General features: G+C 43.2%; 1 protein-coding gene across 4 annotated transcripts in view; it reads right to left on the bottom strand.

Annotated features, from left to right (window-relative positions):
* PFKFB4 (6-phosphofructo-2-kinase/fructose-2,6-biphosphatase 4) overlaps positions 1–17,941 on the bottom strand; it is a 62,153-nt gene that overhangs the window by 20,950 nt on the left and 23,262 nt on the right. For 2 of the 4 annotated variants that reach the window (XM_083429202.1, XM_083429203.1), the window contains exons 2-5: positions 4,503–4,619; positions 2,985–3,081; positions 2,515–2,581; positions 1,157–1,231 (exon numbers count right to left, since the gene is read on the bottom strand). In XM_083429202.1, coding sequence (XP_083285328.1) covers positions 1,157–1,231; positions 2,515–2,581; positions 2,985–3,081; positions 4,503–4,619 — 356 coding nt within the window. Of the gene's footprint in view, positions 1–1,156; positions 1,232–2,514; positions 2,582–2,984; positions 3,082–4,502; positions 4,620–15,259; positions 15,619–17,941 lie in introns of those variants that run through there. The other 2 variants (XM_083429200.1, XM_083429201.1) reach the window with 2 other exon arrangements.

Here is a 17,941-nt window from a genome sequence, read left to right as displayed (position 1 = left end):
TAAATACGCCTTCTGCTGAACATCCCATCAGAGATCAAACTTTATGCATTTCCCCTGTTACTTTTGGGCACCTCCAAACAGCATAGTGTTAATGAAGCAGTTGCAAATTAAGAGGGCAAGTCATTGAAAGGGAGTCAGGCGGCACACTGGCTTAGAGCCTAAGGCACAGTAGCGAAGCCTTACTGTAGCCTGACATAACCTCTGATCAAAAAGTACAGCTTCTTTCCAAAATTGCAGCACAAAGTAGAAGCTTGGGGTGTTGACACACCATACTACTTCTCTGTCAGTGAAGTCTGCTGTGATGAAGAAGCAGCACTCTTGATTTGCCAGCAGCAAAGACAAAACAGACACAGAAAGTAAGAGGTGTATAAAAAGGCCGTTCCTACCAGCAATTAAAAGTATAAATACAGAATACTTATCTGCAGTATTACAAACTGTTAACAAACATAGATGCTTTTGAGATGAACTCTATGCAGGTGTCTTTGGGGGGATGAACAAAGAATACAGGCCCCAGTAGTGGTGTGTGGGGTGAGGCAGAGTCACAGAGATGCCCTTTGGAATAATGGCACCATTGTTGCTTCACTGGACAAAGCAGAAGCACCACTGGAAGCACCATGGGTGGGGTGGGTGTTGCACAGCCTCAACCCCATTACTACCCCAACCCAGCTCTGTCAAGGTAAGGAGAAGAGGCCCCTGTGTTGGGAAGGCAGCCCTGCAGTTTCATCCCGCCGCCTGCATTGCAACTGCATGCTCCCCCATAAAGCAATCCACCCACAGAGAAGCTGTACTGACAAGGGAGTTAAATGCTAATAAGACAACTATTATATGCTAAGGAGAAAGACAGTTTATTCCAGCCCACTGTCTGAAATCCTAGAACAGGGTCTCAGAATCCTGTCTCCCAGTCAGTGGCAGTAACCATTAGTACAGTAGTTGCTAGGACCCATTGTGAGCAAACAGGGCTACTGATTAACTACACGTTAGGAGCTGCAATTAGGATGGTTTAATGGAGGCAATACTTATTCCACAAGACTGCTGCTGGCAAATATCACATGAAGTTCCAGTCAATGCCATCTCTTAACTCTCGTGTATTGAGAACAAAGCATCAGTCTATACTCCCCCATACAAGCCATTTCAAACATCTTGGCTCTTAACTCACCTTATACCCATTTTCCTCCCCAAACTTATAGATGGTTTCTCTGCGTTCCCTTGTTGTGTTTGTGGCATCAAAAACCTAAAGGAAAAATAAATGCTATATTAGAAAATAGACAGCTACAACCCGGAAGGATCTCATGTAACAGCAAGCAAAGAGAACAGATTTGTCACAAACTACTCTTTCCCCACCAAACTTTTTACATGTACCTGTAAAAATGAAATTCGGGCACATAGCAAATTCATGTTACTGGCTCTGTGAAGCATACATGTTTAAACACAGAGGTACAAAGTTTATTATTGATTCACTTCATGGAACAAGGATAGGAGGCAGTCCAAATAGCCCAATGCAAATCCCCAAATTTGGTATCCCTTCCCCAAAAAAAATCATGCTCGCTTTTTGTTGTTTTGTGCAATAAACGCAACAGTTTTGTACCACTAAACACAAGTATATACTGAGACATCAAATCAGGTTTATCATTTAGCCCTCACAGTTCAGGTCATTTGCCAGGAGATCACAAATGTTGGACTAGACAATTAAGAACTTCCAGTGGGTTTGACTAAGGTTTGATTCATAGCATTTGAGAGCTGGATTATGTAAGTGGACTGGAACCGATCATTTCTGAACAATGAACAATGGTAAGTATGAAATATGTGGGGAATTCTTATTTCCTGGTAAACTATGCCTTCCCACACATTTCATCGTTGTCCTTGTGTAACACCACAACATGCTTTCAAGAAGCTTTTTCAACAAAACCATGCAAACAAACATTACAGGCTAGAAAGCTGGGGGGCAATTTTAAAGATTAAAATAAGGAAACCAGTAAGTAGCAAAAGGCAGAAGTTCATCAACAGGAAGGGGGGGGAAATCAGCTGCATGAATGAGGGTCAAGGATGACTACTGGGTTATCATTTCTTTCTGTTCTTAGAGAAATCATACAAGGTCTACGTCATCATCACAAACTCTATGCACCACAAACTGTAAACTGCACATCTCACTGGAATTCGAAAAGCAAGAAGAGGAGAAAAATGGAAACACTGCAAATTCTGTTGAACATTTGCTGCACCAGAAACTTTACATCACATTTCAAACAGGAGAGATACTTCCAAAAGCAGAATTTATGAGAAGAGGTTCATGGTCCTAACTTGGTCTCCCCCCCCCCCTTTCCATTATAATTCATAAACATGTCATCCTAATCTTCATCTAGTATGGAATCAATAATTAAACCCCCACTTGTCTGAACAATATTGCAATATTAATTTTGCATTTAGAACGGTGGTGTCAATAACTAATATCAGAAAATGCAGCTAGTTAATGGTTTGGGGTGTTGTTGTTTTTTGCAAAGGGGTGAGAGAAACACTTACTGCCACATGCCCATTTTCTTCACAAAGGTATCGCCGAACATCATTCAGTGCTGCTAAGGCACACTGTCTTAAAAAGAAGAGATAACATAACAATTATATTCCCGAAAAAATGGCATCATTAAATATACATGGCACTTACTTTGTCTACAGCATGCTTAAAAGCAAAATACAAAATTTCGGAATCAATTAACCTATATTACACAGGCATCCAAGACACACACTTAAAAAATGTAGAAACAAGTTAAAAGTTTTCTTTCAGACCATATAGCTAGTATAGCAGTACTAAGATTATAATCTGTATGAGGAATGCAACCCTTAGGGCTGGTCAATAATTTGAGCCATTGTAGGGTCGCTTTCCTTGAATTGATAAGAGCTGGTAGCAGCTGCCTCAAATGCTGAAAACACAAAACATTCCTGCAGATCAAAGCAACACTGTGAAGCAAAAGGAAAAAGACACATTACAAACTTACTTTCGGATTTTCAGGCCTTCTTCATTGTCTGGCAGGAAGAACTCAAAAGACTTGTAGGTTTTTACCAAGTCTCGCCGATACTGACCAACATTAAATTCTGAATGGGAAAAAAATCAAGAGACTTGGCTTTAACAACATCTGCTTTCTCCTATGATGTATACATGAGCCAGCATAGCATCAATCCTGATCCTACAAATCAGGAACCCTACCCCCACCCCAGTTTCAATCTCACCTGTGCCATGTACTCAACAGGTGGTTACAATCTCTCTGCTTCAAATCATGTGCAATATAGGAAGGCAATAATATTGATTGACCTTACTGGGTTTTGTAAGGAGTGCAACTAGATAATGCATGTTGGTTCTTGCTTCCCATTGCATTAGACTGCAGCCCTGTGTGCACACCTAGGAACAAGCCCTGTGAGAACAGCCTCATATTGCGAGTCTCATAGGCTAACACCCGTAGGCTGCATGATTCACAACCCTCAGGATTCCCACCGTATGAAAGGCTTTGCATGTAGACCAATGGGTTGACACAAGGTCTTGGTAGTTTAGTTGAAGCCTGGCTGCCTTTACTCAGAATGTTTGCAGAAGAAAACAGTAAATAATGTTCTGTTTTTCTAAAACAACTTGTATCCTGGTTTGGATAATATTGTGACTTGGGAGTGTATGAATCAGCCTTCAGGTAAGGCAACCTTTGGATCCACAAAGTAATAAAATACGTAACACTTGCTGACCTGTAGCAAACGGTAACAATTCCTAGCAACCTCAGTAACTTTCTAGATTCTTGTCAATATAATGTTCATCTCAGAACAAAACAGCAACAGCTCAACTTTAGACAGTAATACATAAACCGCCAGGCTGATTTTAAGCAACACAGCCATATGACAAGCCGTACGAATGAGACGGAAGTTCTCCCTTTCCTCAATAGTCATCATAAGACTGGGCTGCATGACAAGTTCAAAATTTAAGGAAAATAAAAACAGAACAGATGAAACTGTTTGTTGATGAAACTCATTTGGGTTTTATGCTTTTGCATGGGTGCCCTTGGGTTATATGAAAATAACTCATTCCTTTCCCTTCTCATACTAACATGTTGATTATCACGCTATGCCCTCTGCAAGCGGTCCCATCAGGAGACTCCTCAGATCTTCCCAGCACCAATCAACTGGACAATTGGGAAGGGGGAAGAAAGCACTTGATGGGATTTCAGGGATTCATCATATCCCTCCCACTGCCCAGGTTTTTGGTGCTGGAAACTTCTGAAGAATACACCAATTGCTGTACTCCTCAGCTGTTCCCAATGTCAACCAGCTCAATGGGGGGGGGGGGCGGGAGAGAATCAGCTGGGGGCCACAGGGGAATTAGTCAAGAGATGAACATGGTTTGCCCAGGTGTGTCCCAAAGTGCCGTGCACCCAGATAGCACTATAAAAAATAATCACAATATTAAAGTTAACAAAAGAATTTTAAGCAACCTACTCCCAACAAAATCTGTACCATACGAAGAAAAAAGCAATCACCTTTTGTGGGTACTCCAATCCAGTTTAAGTAGCGTGTCAATTTCTTTGAGATGTAGGTCTTCCCTCTTGCTGGGAGCCCAACCATAACAATCAGCGTAGGGCAGTTGGTCATACATACTGAAAATAAAGATATATACTTGGTAATCATGCCAAGTAGAAGTTCAGGTTACAATTAAGTCCATTTAGGAAACAGCTGTGGTTTTTTGGACAGGATATGAACATACTGTCGTTCCCACTGTGGTTTTGTTTTGGTTTTTTTGGTTGACACAACTCTTGATGTTTTCCCAGCAAAAAAAGCCTGCCTAACTGGATGAACTGTACAAAGCTACATTTTACTTTTATCAGAAGAGATGCTTAGAAATCTAACACATTCCTAATCCTTGCTATCAGTTCTACATGTTTATTCTTAAATTTATGTAAAGCCAAAGGTTTCCCCTTGAGTCATCTTTTCAGTTTTTCTCAATCCTATAAAAGCAGGGTAGAAAACAGGCAGCAGCACTGATAAATGGATTTAATCCACTTAAAAACTTTTGTTTGCAACCAATACAGTTATTATTCTTTCAGGAGTCCCTAGCCTGTGCTAATTGGCCTAAGTGAACATATATCTCTCTTCCTGACATAAACAGTATTTTTCAGCATTTTCAGCATTCAAAATAATCACAGTGTGTTCCAAATACAGCAAAAAGGTCAAACACACTGTTATGGCTAACTTGAAAAGAGGGTCACTGAGAAACAACCACCAGCTGAAATTCTAAAGCAAACTTCAGCATCTCTGATTACATTAACAAGCCCTTTGCTAAGGGCAAATTCAGTGCAAGCAATCTAACTTTAGAACTTCTGAACGGAATTCAAAATTACAAAACAAACAATGTGCAACGCTATATCCATGTATCAACCACTCGCTTAGGAAAGTGCCTGAAATGTTGTGCAACAGTCTTTTCAAATAATTTTAGTATGTGACAACAGAAGCATGTGTTGAGAAACAAAAACAAGAAGGAACAAAGTGCAAACATGTGAAAGACACATCGTGTCCCTAAACAGGTTAAGAAGCACTGGTTTATCAGTCCCATTTTAGTCTCCCTCACTAAGTACTTTTGTTGACTGAGTGCAAGGAAAACACAGAAGAAAGCACACTACTTTATACCGTAAGAGGTCCTGGAAGGAGCTGTTCAACTGTAGTCAGAAATTGCTGGGCAGCCTCCCTCGGGCTCCACAAAGGTGAGCTAGTAGAAGCAGGAGCAGCATGTTTTCGAAGACTCTTTTGATATTACTCAAGTGCCATCACCTCCACAGCTCTACTTACTTACAAAGAATGATGGCCGCAAGACAATATGCAGTTACCTATGCTTAAAATGTCCTTCAGACCAAGTTCAGCATTGCAGTCAATTGCTAGGGTTGCCATACATCTGGAATTTCCAGGACATACCTGGAGTACTGCAGTCGGAAGCAATGTCCAGCCGAAAACTAGCTGGGAAAATCCAGACGTACGGCAACCCATGTCGGCAGTTTTCATTAAAAACAGCTTTCCTTAAAAAATAGCAGGTTTTCAAAAAGAAAAAAAAAGGTCCAACCACTTTTGTGTCCAAATTTTCACTTTTTGAAATATGGCAACCCTAGTTAGCTGAGCACAGTAAGAAATTCTATGAAAAGTATATGCGATTTTGTTGATAAGTAAGGAAAAAAGCTAAGATTTATTCTCAACAAGGGAAAGGGGGTGGAAAATATACAAAATCAGACTATTTTGGGTTCAAGCTCGAACAGTGCAAATATAGCATTTGCTCTCTCTTTCATTAGCTAGAAAATGGGGGAGAAATGAAGTTGCCAATGTTTGTGGCAAACAATACATAATTTTCTACCTTTGTTATCCATTCTGATAGATAAGGAATTTGGCCTAATTCTGATTTAAGACACACCAGGACTTAGCTGCCTGAAGAAAACTCCACGCTAGAAAGTTGTACAAACTATTCTCAGTAAAAAAGCCACTACGTACTGCAACTATTCTTCATATCAGGTGTGGGTGAACTGGGTCTATCACTCCCCCCCCCACCTCTCATGACAGAGCCACCCACCAGCCAATCCTCCGACGTAACCTGACTGTCTGGCCTTGAGAAGCCCCTTTCAAAATACTATTATTACCCACAATGCTTTGCAAGGGGCTAAGCAAGACCTGACAACCAGGTGATCAGTGATGCCTGCAAACTCCCTTTTGCCTGAGTGGCTGATATAGAAGCAAGAATATGATGAACTGAGAAACAGAATGCATTCAGTGCAATGTGCGGGCGGGTGGGGGTGCTTTGAGCAACCAGAAATCAACTAAGGATTACACAAGGCACATATGACTGGGGAAAAGGCAATAGGAGCTTATCACAAAATGAAATGGGAATAAAAAAATTGGATTAACTAGGTGACGTCTAGGTGTGAAACCATGGTTACAGAAGCCTGCATGTTCAAAGCTGCCAGACTGTAACCACTGAGTATCTAAAGCAGGCCCAAAACTTGCATATCACTTTCACTAGGACCATGTCTTTTATTCCAAGGGGGGAGGAACTCTGCACTTCAGAGCAGGGTTTGAAATTAACAGGACACATTTTGCACCTAAAGATTCTCCATTTGCAAGCACCTCAAAAAGTCTGGGTGCCGTTTCTTTTGCGCCTGGCTAACACTCAAGTATTACTGAAATGTATGCGTTTTGAAGCCTCAAAGTATATGTTAAGGATAGACACAATATGTTATGGAATTTAACAATAAAGAGTAGAGTGCTTTGAAAACTATGGTACCAATATTTTTATTGTAAACACCCAATCGAACATGTATTAAAAATTTCTGCTAAAAATGTAATATCAACAATGTGTCACTGATGTGAATTGCGTATTAATCCATGCTTATCAAAATAATAAATAAAAAAGTGTTGCCGACTCCCCCCCCCCCCAAAAAAAAAAAACATGATGACTAGAAATTTGGTGTCCACAACCCAGGTCCCAGAAGCCATTTGGCTTCTAGCTTTTCTATCCCAGTTTCTTAACAAAACAGAGAAGTCGCTCTTAAACTAACGTATCAGAACTGACAAATATGCACACATATTTTATTTCAAACTTTTAACCAATTACTCATCTAATAATATGTAGCAAGTAAAAATTGCTTCCAGGTGATCAGGTAGGGAAGGCCACCACGACTAGCACAGATATTATTTGGGGTCAGGAACGCTATAGTATTTATAGACTAGCGCTTTTTGTAAACTTAATTGTGGAGAACTAGGGAACAGTAGACCACAAGCTTAACAAGAGTCAAAAGTGTGATGTAGCAGCAAAAAAAGCTAACCCTATTCTAAGCTACATCAACGGAAGTATAGTGTCCAGATCAAAATAAGTAATATTACCGCTCTATTCTGTCTTGGTCAGACCACAGTGGAGTACTGTGTCCAGTTCTGGTCATCACAATTTAAGAAGGATGTTGACAAGCTGGAATGTGTAAAAAGATGGAAGTGATATCTGGTCCTCAGGCCCATACTTTGTGGGTATTTTTGCCCAGTAGAGTAGTCTACACCAACCCGGGGGGGCTCCAAATGATTTGGATTACAATTTCCATCAGCTCCAGCTATGCTGCAAAGCACGTTGGTGATGTAGCTACTTTCTGTTTCCTGCCTGCTATCCTATCTCGTCTTCCTGTTTTTCTACTTAATTCTAGGCAAACAGTCACTTCTGAAATATGTATCATTCACACAGTGGTGAATGTTAAGCTGATAGTGGTTCTAGATGTCGGGTAACAATTCTGATCGTTACATTGCAAGGTTAAACAACTCCATTGCACATTTCATGGTTGTATTCAACAGATCTTCTTAAAAGAAAGTAACATTTAACGAACCGGGATAATCAGCTAGGTGTTGCCCCTATTCAATTAAGTAATAGCTTCAGTGTGCTGCCTTCAACATTCAGCACAGCGTCAATGACTCTAGTAAAGGGCTGGTATTAGATTACATCTGCACCAACTATCTCTCACTCTCCCCCGCTCCAACATAAAGCAAAGCCAGGCAAAGCAATATTTTAACTGGTGCATTGACACTGCTATTCCTTTCATAGGAGTTATTTTCCCAGTGATGCTTGGTTTCCTGCATTATTTCTTCATAAAGCGAAATAAATTATTGCACTATTTCATCATAAAACTAAATTCCCATTGCTCCTATAACAGATAAGGATGTGTTAGATTTCCTTGTCAGTCCCCAGTTTGCATGCAAGACTAAATCAAACCACGGCTTAGCACAAATGAGCAGATAGGCCTCCCAGAGTAAACACTGAAGCTGGCATCTAAGCTATGGCTTGTCTTAAGTGTTGTGTATGTACCCAGACTTATAGTTTGTCACCCCCAGGCCAGCTATGAGCAGTAAACCAAGAACAAACATTGGTTACAACTTCTGGTTTGTTAGAGCAAGACAAACCATGAGTATGGGTTCAATGTAATACTAAGTCAGCCCATGGCTCAGCCTCCAGGGCAGCAGCAGTACCAGGACAGGAGTGAAGCAGCTGCAATATTCAGTCCAGAAACCTGCATCTTTGCTTGTTTGCACTAAGCAATGGTTTGGTTTAACCTTAATGCGTCTCTTTGTATTTCTACAGCCTGCATTAGAACTATGATATGATGACCATTACTTGGGTGGAGTAATAAACTGAATTTTAATATGTTGTTGTAAAAATAATGAGAACATGTGTTCTAGAAAAACATTCCAAAGTTTAATAGTCCACGGACTTTATCAATGACAACAACAAACACTTTCATACTTTCAAAAGCTAAAGCGCTTAATCAGCTTCTTATTAACTGGCACTGTAAGCTTGCATTTATCTGCCTTTGAACCCATCCTGTTCAATTAGCCAGTCACTAAATGACAAGGTCCTTGTTCACATCAGATTAAGCAACTTGCCAAAGAGCTAGAGAAATAAACCTGTTATCCCAGTGCACACAACACTCTTCCCCCCCAGGGAGATAGCCAGCAATTACTGCAATGCAGCACAACAACCACAAAACTTTCCCTTTAGCAGTTTTACTCTTGGTTACTTGTGGTCAGCTTGGGGCAGTGTTGCGTTTGGACAACAACCTCAAGGACAGAATGCTAAATAATACTTTGTCTTTTTCCACTACACAAAGTGTTTCTCTAGGAGGTTGAAAGCACTTCATGTATATTATCTGGAAGGAAATGGGTTCCCCATCTCTGCAGCAAAACCAGCCTCTGTAAATACTTGCCATTGAGCCCATACTTCCCTTCAGTCCTTGTCTCTGTTTTTGCCCAAGCTTCAAAAGTACCAACCTTTGCACTGAGTGTCAAACGGTCCAAAAACATTTATGGGTCAGTCATCTATTTTTAATTGAGCTCTTTTACTCAGCTACTGTAGACATAGTAACCTTGTGCATTCCTCTTTACTTTCATCAGCCTGTTCCATGACAAGGACAAAGATAAGCATCACAACCTGAACACACTCTCTCTCTCTCTCTCTCCACATCCATTTTCACATGAGGGAAGGCCTGGACAATTGTTTTCCCGATGTTTAGAGACATCCACTATGATAAATGTTTGACAGTCCTGCACTTTTGCTATAGAGAGGGGCCAAAGTCTGGTGGCAGAGCACATGCCTGCAGAAGGGTCCAGTTTCAATACCCAACACCTCCAGCTGAAAGTATCAGGAAGCAGTTGATGTCCCTGCTTGAGAACCATAGACCATACGGGGCTAGATGGACCAAAGGTCTGAAGTGGCATGTCTGCTGTTTGTTCATATGCCAGTCTCCTTAGGACAGAAAGGAAGAACCTGTGCTCTTCTCAGGTGTTGCAGGCCTACATCACCCTTGATCACACACTGTGGTGAATGGAACCGGTGGGAGTTGCAGTCCAACGGTTGGAGAGTCACAGGCTCCCCATCCCAGCCTTAGAAACTGCACCATCTATGCATTTATTTTATACTCAGTACTACCTTTAAGATATTTGCACGTATGCCTGCTGGTTCAGAACAGGCCTAAACCCCTCTCCCGTAGTCTTAACAGAAATATTCCATTATTTTGACCATATCTTATTCCAAATGCACACTTAAAGCACTAGTTAAAGTGTTAAACTGTGTTCCAAGAAGCACTAAGTCAAATAATTCCAACAAGAAGCTATTTGAAACCATTAACCAGCCAAATCCTTCTGGAATACTGCCAAAATGGGGCCAAACTGCTGTATAAATTTATTCAACTCCACAACCATGCACAGGTTCCGGGAGGACTGTGCAGATCTTAAAACAACCTGAAAGATTAACTCAAAAATAACTTTGGTTCATGCCAATTATAGAAAGGCCAGGTTGCACTCAGTTTCGGCTTAGTACAAAACATCTTCAGGATTAGATTACTGAAAACGATAGCAGATGGATATCACACTCTTTCATCATTAATGCTTCAACTTAAGCTCAGAGCAGTCCCCCCCCCCCCCCGTTAGTCAGTTCAATGTCACTTTTCAAAAGCTCGTTCAATTTTTATCTTCATTTTCCTAGCCTTCAGCCTCTGTGGTAATAAATCACTCTGTTCAAAACACTAATATTCCCATTGTCCGAGGACCACTAAAGTTTTTTTTTTGGGGGGGGGGGGGTTAGTGCATGAAAATTCCATGTTAGAGGAAAGTAGGAACATAGAAAACAGTAACATCTACAGTACTGTGTTTGCCAAATTATAGTTAATACACATGGACGCACACACCCCTCCAGGAATTGAGCAAATTGATGTTGTTACTATGAACTATAGTCTTCTTCTGCAGTTCTGTTTTACCCTTCCTTTCTCAACCATGCATCTCCATAGCAGGGATAGGAAACCTAAGGCCGGGTTGCCGGATGCGGCCCAATCACCTTCTCAATCCAGCCCACGGATGGTCCGGGAATTAGCGTGTTTTTACATGAGTAGAATGTGTCATTTTTTTTTAAATGCATCTCTGGGTTATTTGTGGGGCCTGCCTGGTGTTTTTACATGAGTAGAATATGTGCTTTTATTTAAAATGCATCTCTGGGTTATTTGTGGGGCATAGGAATCCGTTCATTTATTTTTTTTTTCAAAATAGAGTCCGGCCCACCACATGGTCTGAGGGACAGTGGACCAGCCCACGGCTGAAAAAGGTTGCTGACCCCTGCTCCATAGCCTCTTCCTTCCCCTATACTAGTGGGAAACACACAGCAATGTTTGGACATATCACTAAACCATGGTTTACCACTACAAGTCAGTGAGCCTTGCATGTACACACACCCCTCACCTTCCTGCAAGGAGATCAGAAGCTTCCATATTAGATGGAACTGCAGTCCTCTGAACCCCAAACTGTAGTTAATCTGAACCATGATTAGTTAAAACAATCCAGATGCATAAAGTATGGTTTGAAGTTGACTTGCTTCCATAAACCATATACCCAATCTGGGATGATAAAACAAATTGATGTTACTCCCCACTCAGCCATGAAGCTCACTGGGTGACTTTGGGCCACTCACCATGCCTAACCTACTTCACAGGGTCATTGTGAGGATGAAATGGTGAGGATCAGAACCATGCACCTTGAGCTCCTTGGAAGAAAAGGGTGGTATATATAAATGTACAGTGGTACCTCGGGTTACATACGCTTCAGGTTACAGACTCCACTAACCCAGAAATAGTACCTCAGGTTAAGAACTTTGCTTCAGGATGAGAACAGAAATCGTGCTCCGGCGGCACAGAGGCAGCAGGAGGCCCCATTAGCTAAAGTGGTGCTTCAGGTTGAGAACAGTTTCAGGTTAAGATTGGCCCTCCGGAACAAATTAAGTACTTAACCCGAGGTACCACTGTAATAAATAACACAAATAACTCCCAAACAGAAGCAGCTGCTTCCAATCTCTTCTTCATAGCCATACTGAAGGAGGAGCATGCAAACCAGAGATTAGCGTTGAGGCCAAAAAAAAAAAAAGACCCAAGAGTGGTGCCTTTTACTTTCAATATCAGGAATTAGATAAAAAATAGTATATTCGTTTGTAAACTGTTTGGGGACCCCTGCCATTTAGATGGCATTGCCTGTATCAAAGATGCAAATAACCACTTGATCACTTAGCTAGGACAAGTAGCAATCCACACCACCATTTTAGACATAGGCATAGTAGTGTACTGCTCATGACTTAACCCTGCAACCTGCCAAGTGGCATGTTGGACATATGCTGTTATTTTTTTTTCAATGGCTGCAGCCAACATGGGGGCTGATATACCTGATACGGTCAAAGGTAGTGCAACAAAGGAGCAGAAGGCATCTGCAAGCTTCCAGAGACAGATTTCTGGAGAAAATAAATTGCCAAAGGGGACAGAAATCTATGTAATCTTGAGACAAGAGTATCCTCTAAGGGGAAAGCCAATTTGATCATATATGACTCCAATAGGCAGGCAGACAGGCACACTCATTCTTTCAATCTATGTTGGCTCGCACTTGCCGATTTTTTTATTTTTGGGGGTGGGTGACTGTGGGACAAAGTAGGCATTCTGCTATAGGTGAACAGATATCCTGCTTACAAGGAGCCCATCTCTTCTCAGGATTTGCCTCATTTTCCAGTTCTTTGGTATTTATTACTGGAACGGAACCAAACAAAAAATATTGACACCCACTGCCTGCATGTGTTCTTTAGTGCAGAAGCAAGAAATCCACCGGCCTGAGAAACCCAGAGTCCCAGAAGGCCACACGTAGGATCACTGAATAACAGCCTGTTAGATTAGGCCAATGGCCCATCTAGTCTAGCATCCTGTTCTCACAGTGGCCAACCAGATGCCTGTGGGAAACACACAGCAAGGATCTGAGCACTTTCCCATCCTGTGGTTTCCAGCAACTGGTGTTTAGAAGCATTACTGCTTACAATTGTGGAGGCAGGGCATAGTAGTAGCTTTCGATAGCCATCTCCATTAATATATCTAAATCCTCTTTTAAAGCCATCTAGGTTGGTAGCCTTCAAGGCCTCCTATGGGAGCGGATGCCATAGTTTAATTATGCACTCCCTGCATGAAGAAATACTTTCTTTTATCTGTCCTGACTCTTCCATCATTCAGCTTCACTGGATGGCTATGAGTTTTGGTGTTATGAGAGAGGGAGAAAAAAAGTTCTCTCTCTCTCCATGCCACGCTTGTCCATGTACATGTCTATCATATCAAACCTTACCTTTTCTCTAAATTAAAAAGTCGCAGATGCTGCAACCTTCCCTCCATCCCCTTAATCACTTTAGTTGCCTCTTTTTGAACCTTTTCCCAATCTACAATATCCTTTTTGAGGTGAGGCAACCAGAACTATACAGTATTCCAAATACGGTCACACCTGAGATTTGTACGACAGCATTTTGATACTGGCAGTTTTGTTTTCAATTCCTTCCCTAATGATCCCTAGCAAGGAATTTTCCTTTTTCATCACGACTGCAGCACACTGGGTCAACATCTTCATTGAACTATCTACTAAGACCCCAAAAACTAAGATTTTCAGCAGCACCATGTGTAAATTTACACTTGTTTACATTCAGTTGCATTTGCCATTTTACCACTCACTCACTCAGTTTGGAGAGGTCCCTTTGACACTCTTTGCAATCTCTATTTGTTTCAAGGACTCTGAAAAAATTAGTATCATCAGCCACCTCACTGCTCACCATGGGCGTAGCCACAGGGGGGCAGGGAGGAGCAGCTGTCCCCCATAATCAAAAAAAATACATAGCTGAGGTTCTGCACCCCTAACAAAAGGCCTGCCCAAAAAAATTCCTGGCTACGCCCACTGCTGTTCACTCTAAACTCTAGATCTTTTATGAGTAAGTTAAAAACCACAGGTCCCAATATCGATCTTTGGGGGGACTCCACTTTCTACTTCACTGCATTCAGAGAACTGTTCATTTATTCCTGCTCTTTGCTTCCAGCAGCGTCACCTATTTATGATCCATGAGAGGACCTTTCCTCCTATTCACTGACTGCTAGGCTTACTCAGCAGTCTTTGGTGAGGTACTTTGTCAAAAGCTGAATTCCTCTTAATAACACTGCTGCTGAAAGGCAAGGCACCTCTATATAGTCTTTATCTCCCCCTTGCCTTTTTTTGTTGTTCATGTTGCTCCTGCTATAGATTTTATTTTATTTTATTTCTTTATTTTACCAGAAAGCAAAGAGCTTGCAAGAGAGCTGGGGTAGATGGAGGCTGAGGGGCAGGGGGGCAGTACATTTGGCAAAGGGGGCGATGTTAAGAGTATGGCGAAACCACCTGATTTCCTGCCAAAAGGTGAAAGTTACCAAGTATTTATTGGCAGGATCTTTAAGGCGAAACACATTCTATGTACTTTTTACTGCAGCCCACCAGAAGGTAAATGGCAGCTAGCAAATATCTCCAGAGCCTGTATGAGTCGCGAAGCCCTTGCGCCAAGAATAACGGGCACTCAGAGGGCATCGCTTCGATCTCTCTGAGCTGTGCCTCTCCAGGACCCTAATGGACATGCGTTGAGCACGGCGCTCCGGCAGCGAGAAGCACAGCCACTCCGGCCACCAGCGGGAGGGAGGGTCATCCAGCTACCCCGCCTCTCCTCGGAAGATGCCGGCTTTCCTATTATTTCTGCTGAGGTGTTAAGATTTTTGCATCGCCTCTCGTTCCCCTCAAGAGGCCTCCGCTACCACGTCCTGCTTCCTCAATCCCCGGCACACACCCTCGCGGGCTCCGGGCTGATGCAACTCCGGTGTCCCCGAAAGCCAAGGCGCCCCGAGATCTGCCCGCCACTACTTGCTTGCTCACTCACCGCCTCGCTGCGCGCTGTGCTTTGCAGGCAGCCCGTTGTTGTAAGGCACCCAGATCTTCTGCAGGGGGTTCTGCGTGAGCTCTCGAGCCGGCGGAGACGCCATTCTCGCATTGGGGGCTCGCTCCCTCCTGCGGTCCCGCCTGCTGCGACAAGCTCCAAGGAAGATCCGGGAAGGTGCGCCGCCGCCGCCGACAGCCAGCCAGCCGGCGCGTGTCCTGGATCCTCGGCTACAGCGGGAGGGGGGTGCTGGCAAGGCCACCGGAGGGCGGGGCCTGCAGGACGCTCCGCCCCCTCAGGCCAGCGCGGGGAACAAGTTGCGGAGCAGGAAGACTCGCCCCCAACTCGGGAGCGAAGCAATGCGCGCGAGGCGCCGAGGCTGGGCTCCGCCCCCTGCGCGCTTCGCGGAGACAAAGGGATGCCTTGGCCGCGTAGGCTTTAGAAACGGGCTGGGGTAACACAAGGCAAAGCCGCACTGGGGCCCATGGTGCTTACTCTCACGTAGGCGCATATGGGTAAAAGTAAGCATCAACCCGCTTTAAATGCCACTTAACGTCTGCAGTAATGTGTTCGGGCTAATCCGCAACTGTCCTTGGGGATGGGGGGGGGGGTTGGAATACAGTCATTCACAGGTTTGTTACGCCTTAGCATTTTGGGAGCTGTAGTTTTAAGAGAGGTCTCAGGGTGGAAGATCGTTAAGAGTCCTTAACGACTTTTTAAAAAATCCAACATTACTAACCGTGCAATCCTGTGCATGTCAACTCAGAAGTGATCCCCGTTGAGTTAAAATTGGACGGTAAGTGTATATCGGATTGCAGCCTAAACCACTTTAAATCTCCAGAGGGGTAGTCAAATTGGACTGCAATTCTAATCACTGACTGGCAGCGTTGGGGTTTATACAACTCCATCGCTCAGGTTGGGGGGGGGGCAGGAAAAAAATGTCCCTTTGCTGCAGCGGTTATGGGATGGCAGCAGATTCTATCAGCCAGGCCCTGCAAATGCCCAGTTTCTGGGATTGCCAGCAGAAACTTCCAACCCCCTGATTTAAAAACTGAGGGGAAATAACATATTGCTGCCATTAGCTGTGCTCAGTGTGCTTTGGGTGGGTGGAGTTAAAACAGAAGACAGAAGCCCCTGCTCCTAACATGAATCATACTGTATGTGCAAGCATTTTATTTAAGTAGGTAATGAACATTTCAAAGTGCAACCAGTCTGCCTGCAACTCAAGAGAACATTAAGAACATTAATACATGCAACAGAGCCATGGATTTGTTCTGGAATGAGGTCTAAGGCAACTGACTGTTGCAATCTGATAATTAGAAGAGTTGTTTTTTTAAAACTAGGAATCCAAACAAGCTTCAGCCTCACCTCTGACCAGAAGTATTAACAATAACTACATTGCTGCCAGCCACTCTCTCACACAGAACAGTCCCCTAAATTCTTACCAAGGAGCTCAACCTCACCACTCTTTTAATTATATCTCAGCACTTTTGACTCAAAAAAAATTCAGCACTGTCTGGGAAGGCGAACTAAGCTGATGCTTAGGGAGCCATAACAAGATCAGTCATTAGCATCTACAGCAGAAGTGACTGAGAACTCCAGAATAGGAAAACACCTTCCGTTCTTGCCTAAAGGTAAAGGTAAAGGAACCCCTGACCGTTTGGTCCAGTTGTGGACAACTCTGGGGTTGTGGCGCTCATCTCGCTTTTTACTGGCCGAGGGAGCCGGCGTACAGCTTCCGGGTCATGTGGCCAGCATGACTAAGCCGCTTCTGGCGAACCAGAGCAGCACACGGAAACGTCGTTTACCTTCCCGCTGGAGCGATACCTATTTATCTACTTGCACTTTGACGTGCTTTCGAACTGCTAGGTTGGCAGGAGCAGGGACCAAGCAACTGGAGCTCACCCCGTCGCGGGTATTCAAACCGCCAACCTTCTGACTGGCAAGCCCTAGGCTCTTTGGTTTAACCCACAGCGCCACCCGCATGGCACCTTTTAATTGGTTTCTGAGCCCTGGCCTAGAGGAAGCTCCATGCCTGAGGCACTGCAAGTACCAGTAAACAGGTAATGCCCATTATCATCCATCAAGGTTAATGTTCTCCCTTCAAGCAGGACCCCTTATTACACCCCACACAGTTCTGCACTTGTCATCCATGGTAGGCCTCTACTGTTTTAAATGCTCTCCTCGTTTATCCCGTGCATTATTGGTTTTGTTTTAGATGCTTTTATACTGCAGTTTTGTTAGCTTTAGGCTGATAAGTCAGGGGTAGCCAATGTGGTGCTCTCCAAATGTTACTGGACTCCATCTCCCATCAGCTCCAGTCTACATGACATGTCCAATGGTCAGGGCTGATGGGAGATGGAGTCAAAATATATCTGGACGACAACATATTGGCTACCATGGGAATTGATAACAACCATGTTCCAGGTTCTTTTCCCTCTTTAATTTTCTGATTTTTCCATCCTTTCTGCTCTCCAAGCAAACCAGTAACCTATTCTACTTTAGGCACCTGAACTTAATCTCTAACCCCCGTTTGATCCTGCTCATACAGCTGGTGTCTATTGCCCTCCAATCTCATCTTTCTCCAGATTCTCTCCAGTCTTCTCATAGCACACTGCTCCTTCTCACTCTGTATGTCTGTTATTATTGTAATTATTTAACTATTAGGCCGTCTGTCAGTATACT

The sequence above is a fragment of the Podarcis tiliguerta genome (assembly GCF_965153285.1).
Source record: "Podarcis tiliguerta genome assembly, chromosome: 2".
Lineage (NCBI taxonomy): Eukaryota > Metazoa > Chordata > Lepidosauria > Squamata > Lacertidae > Podarcis > Podarcis tiliguerta.
Note: the sequence above shows the minus strand (reverse complement) of the source record. Positions and strands in the feature narration are given on the sequence as shown.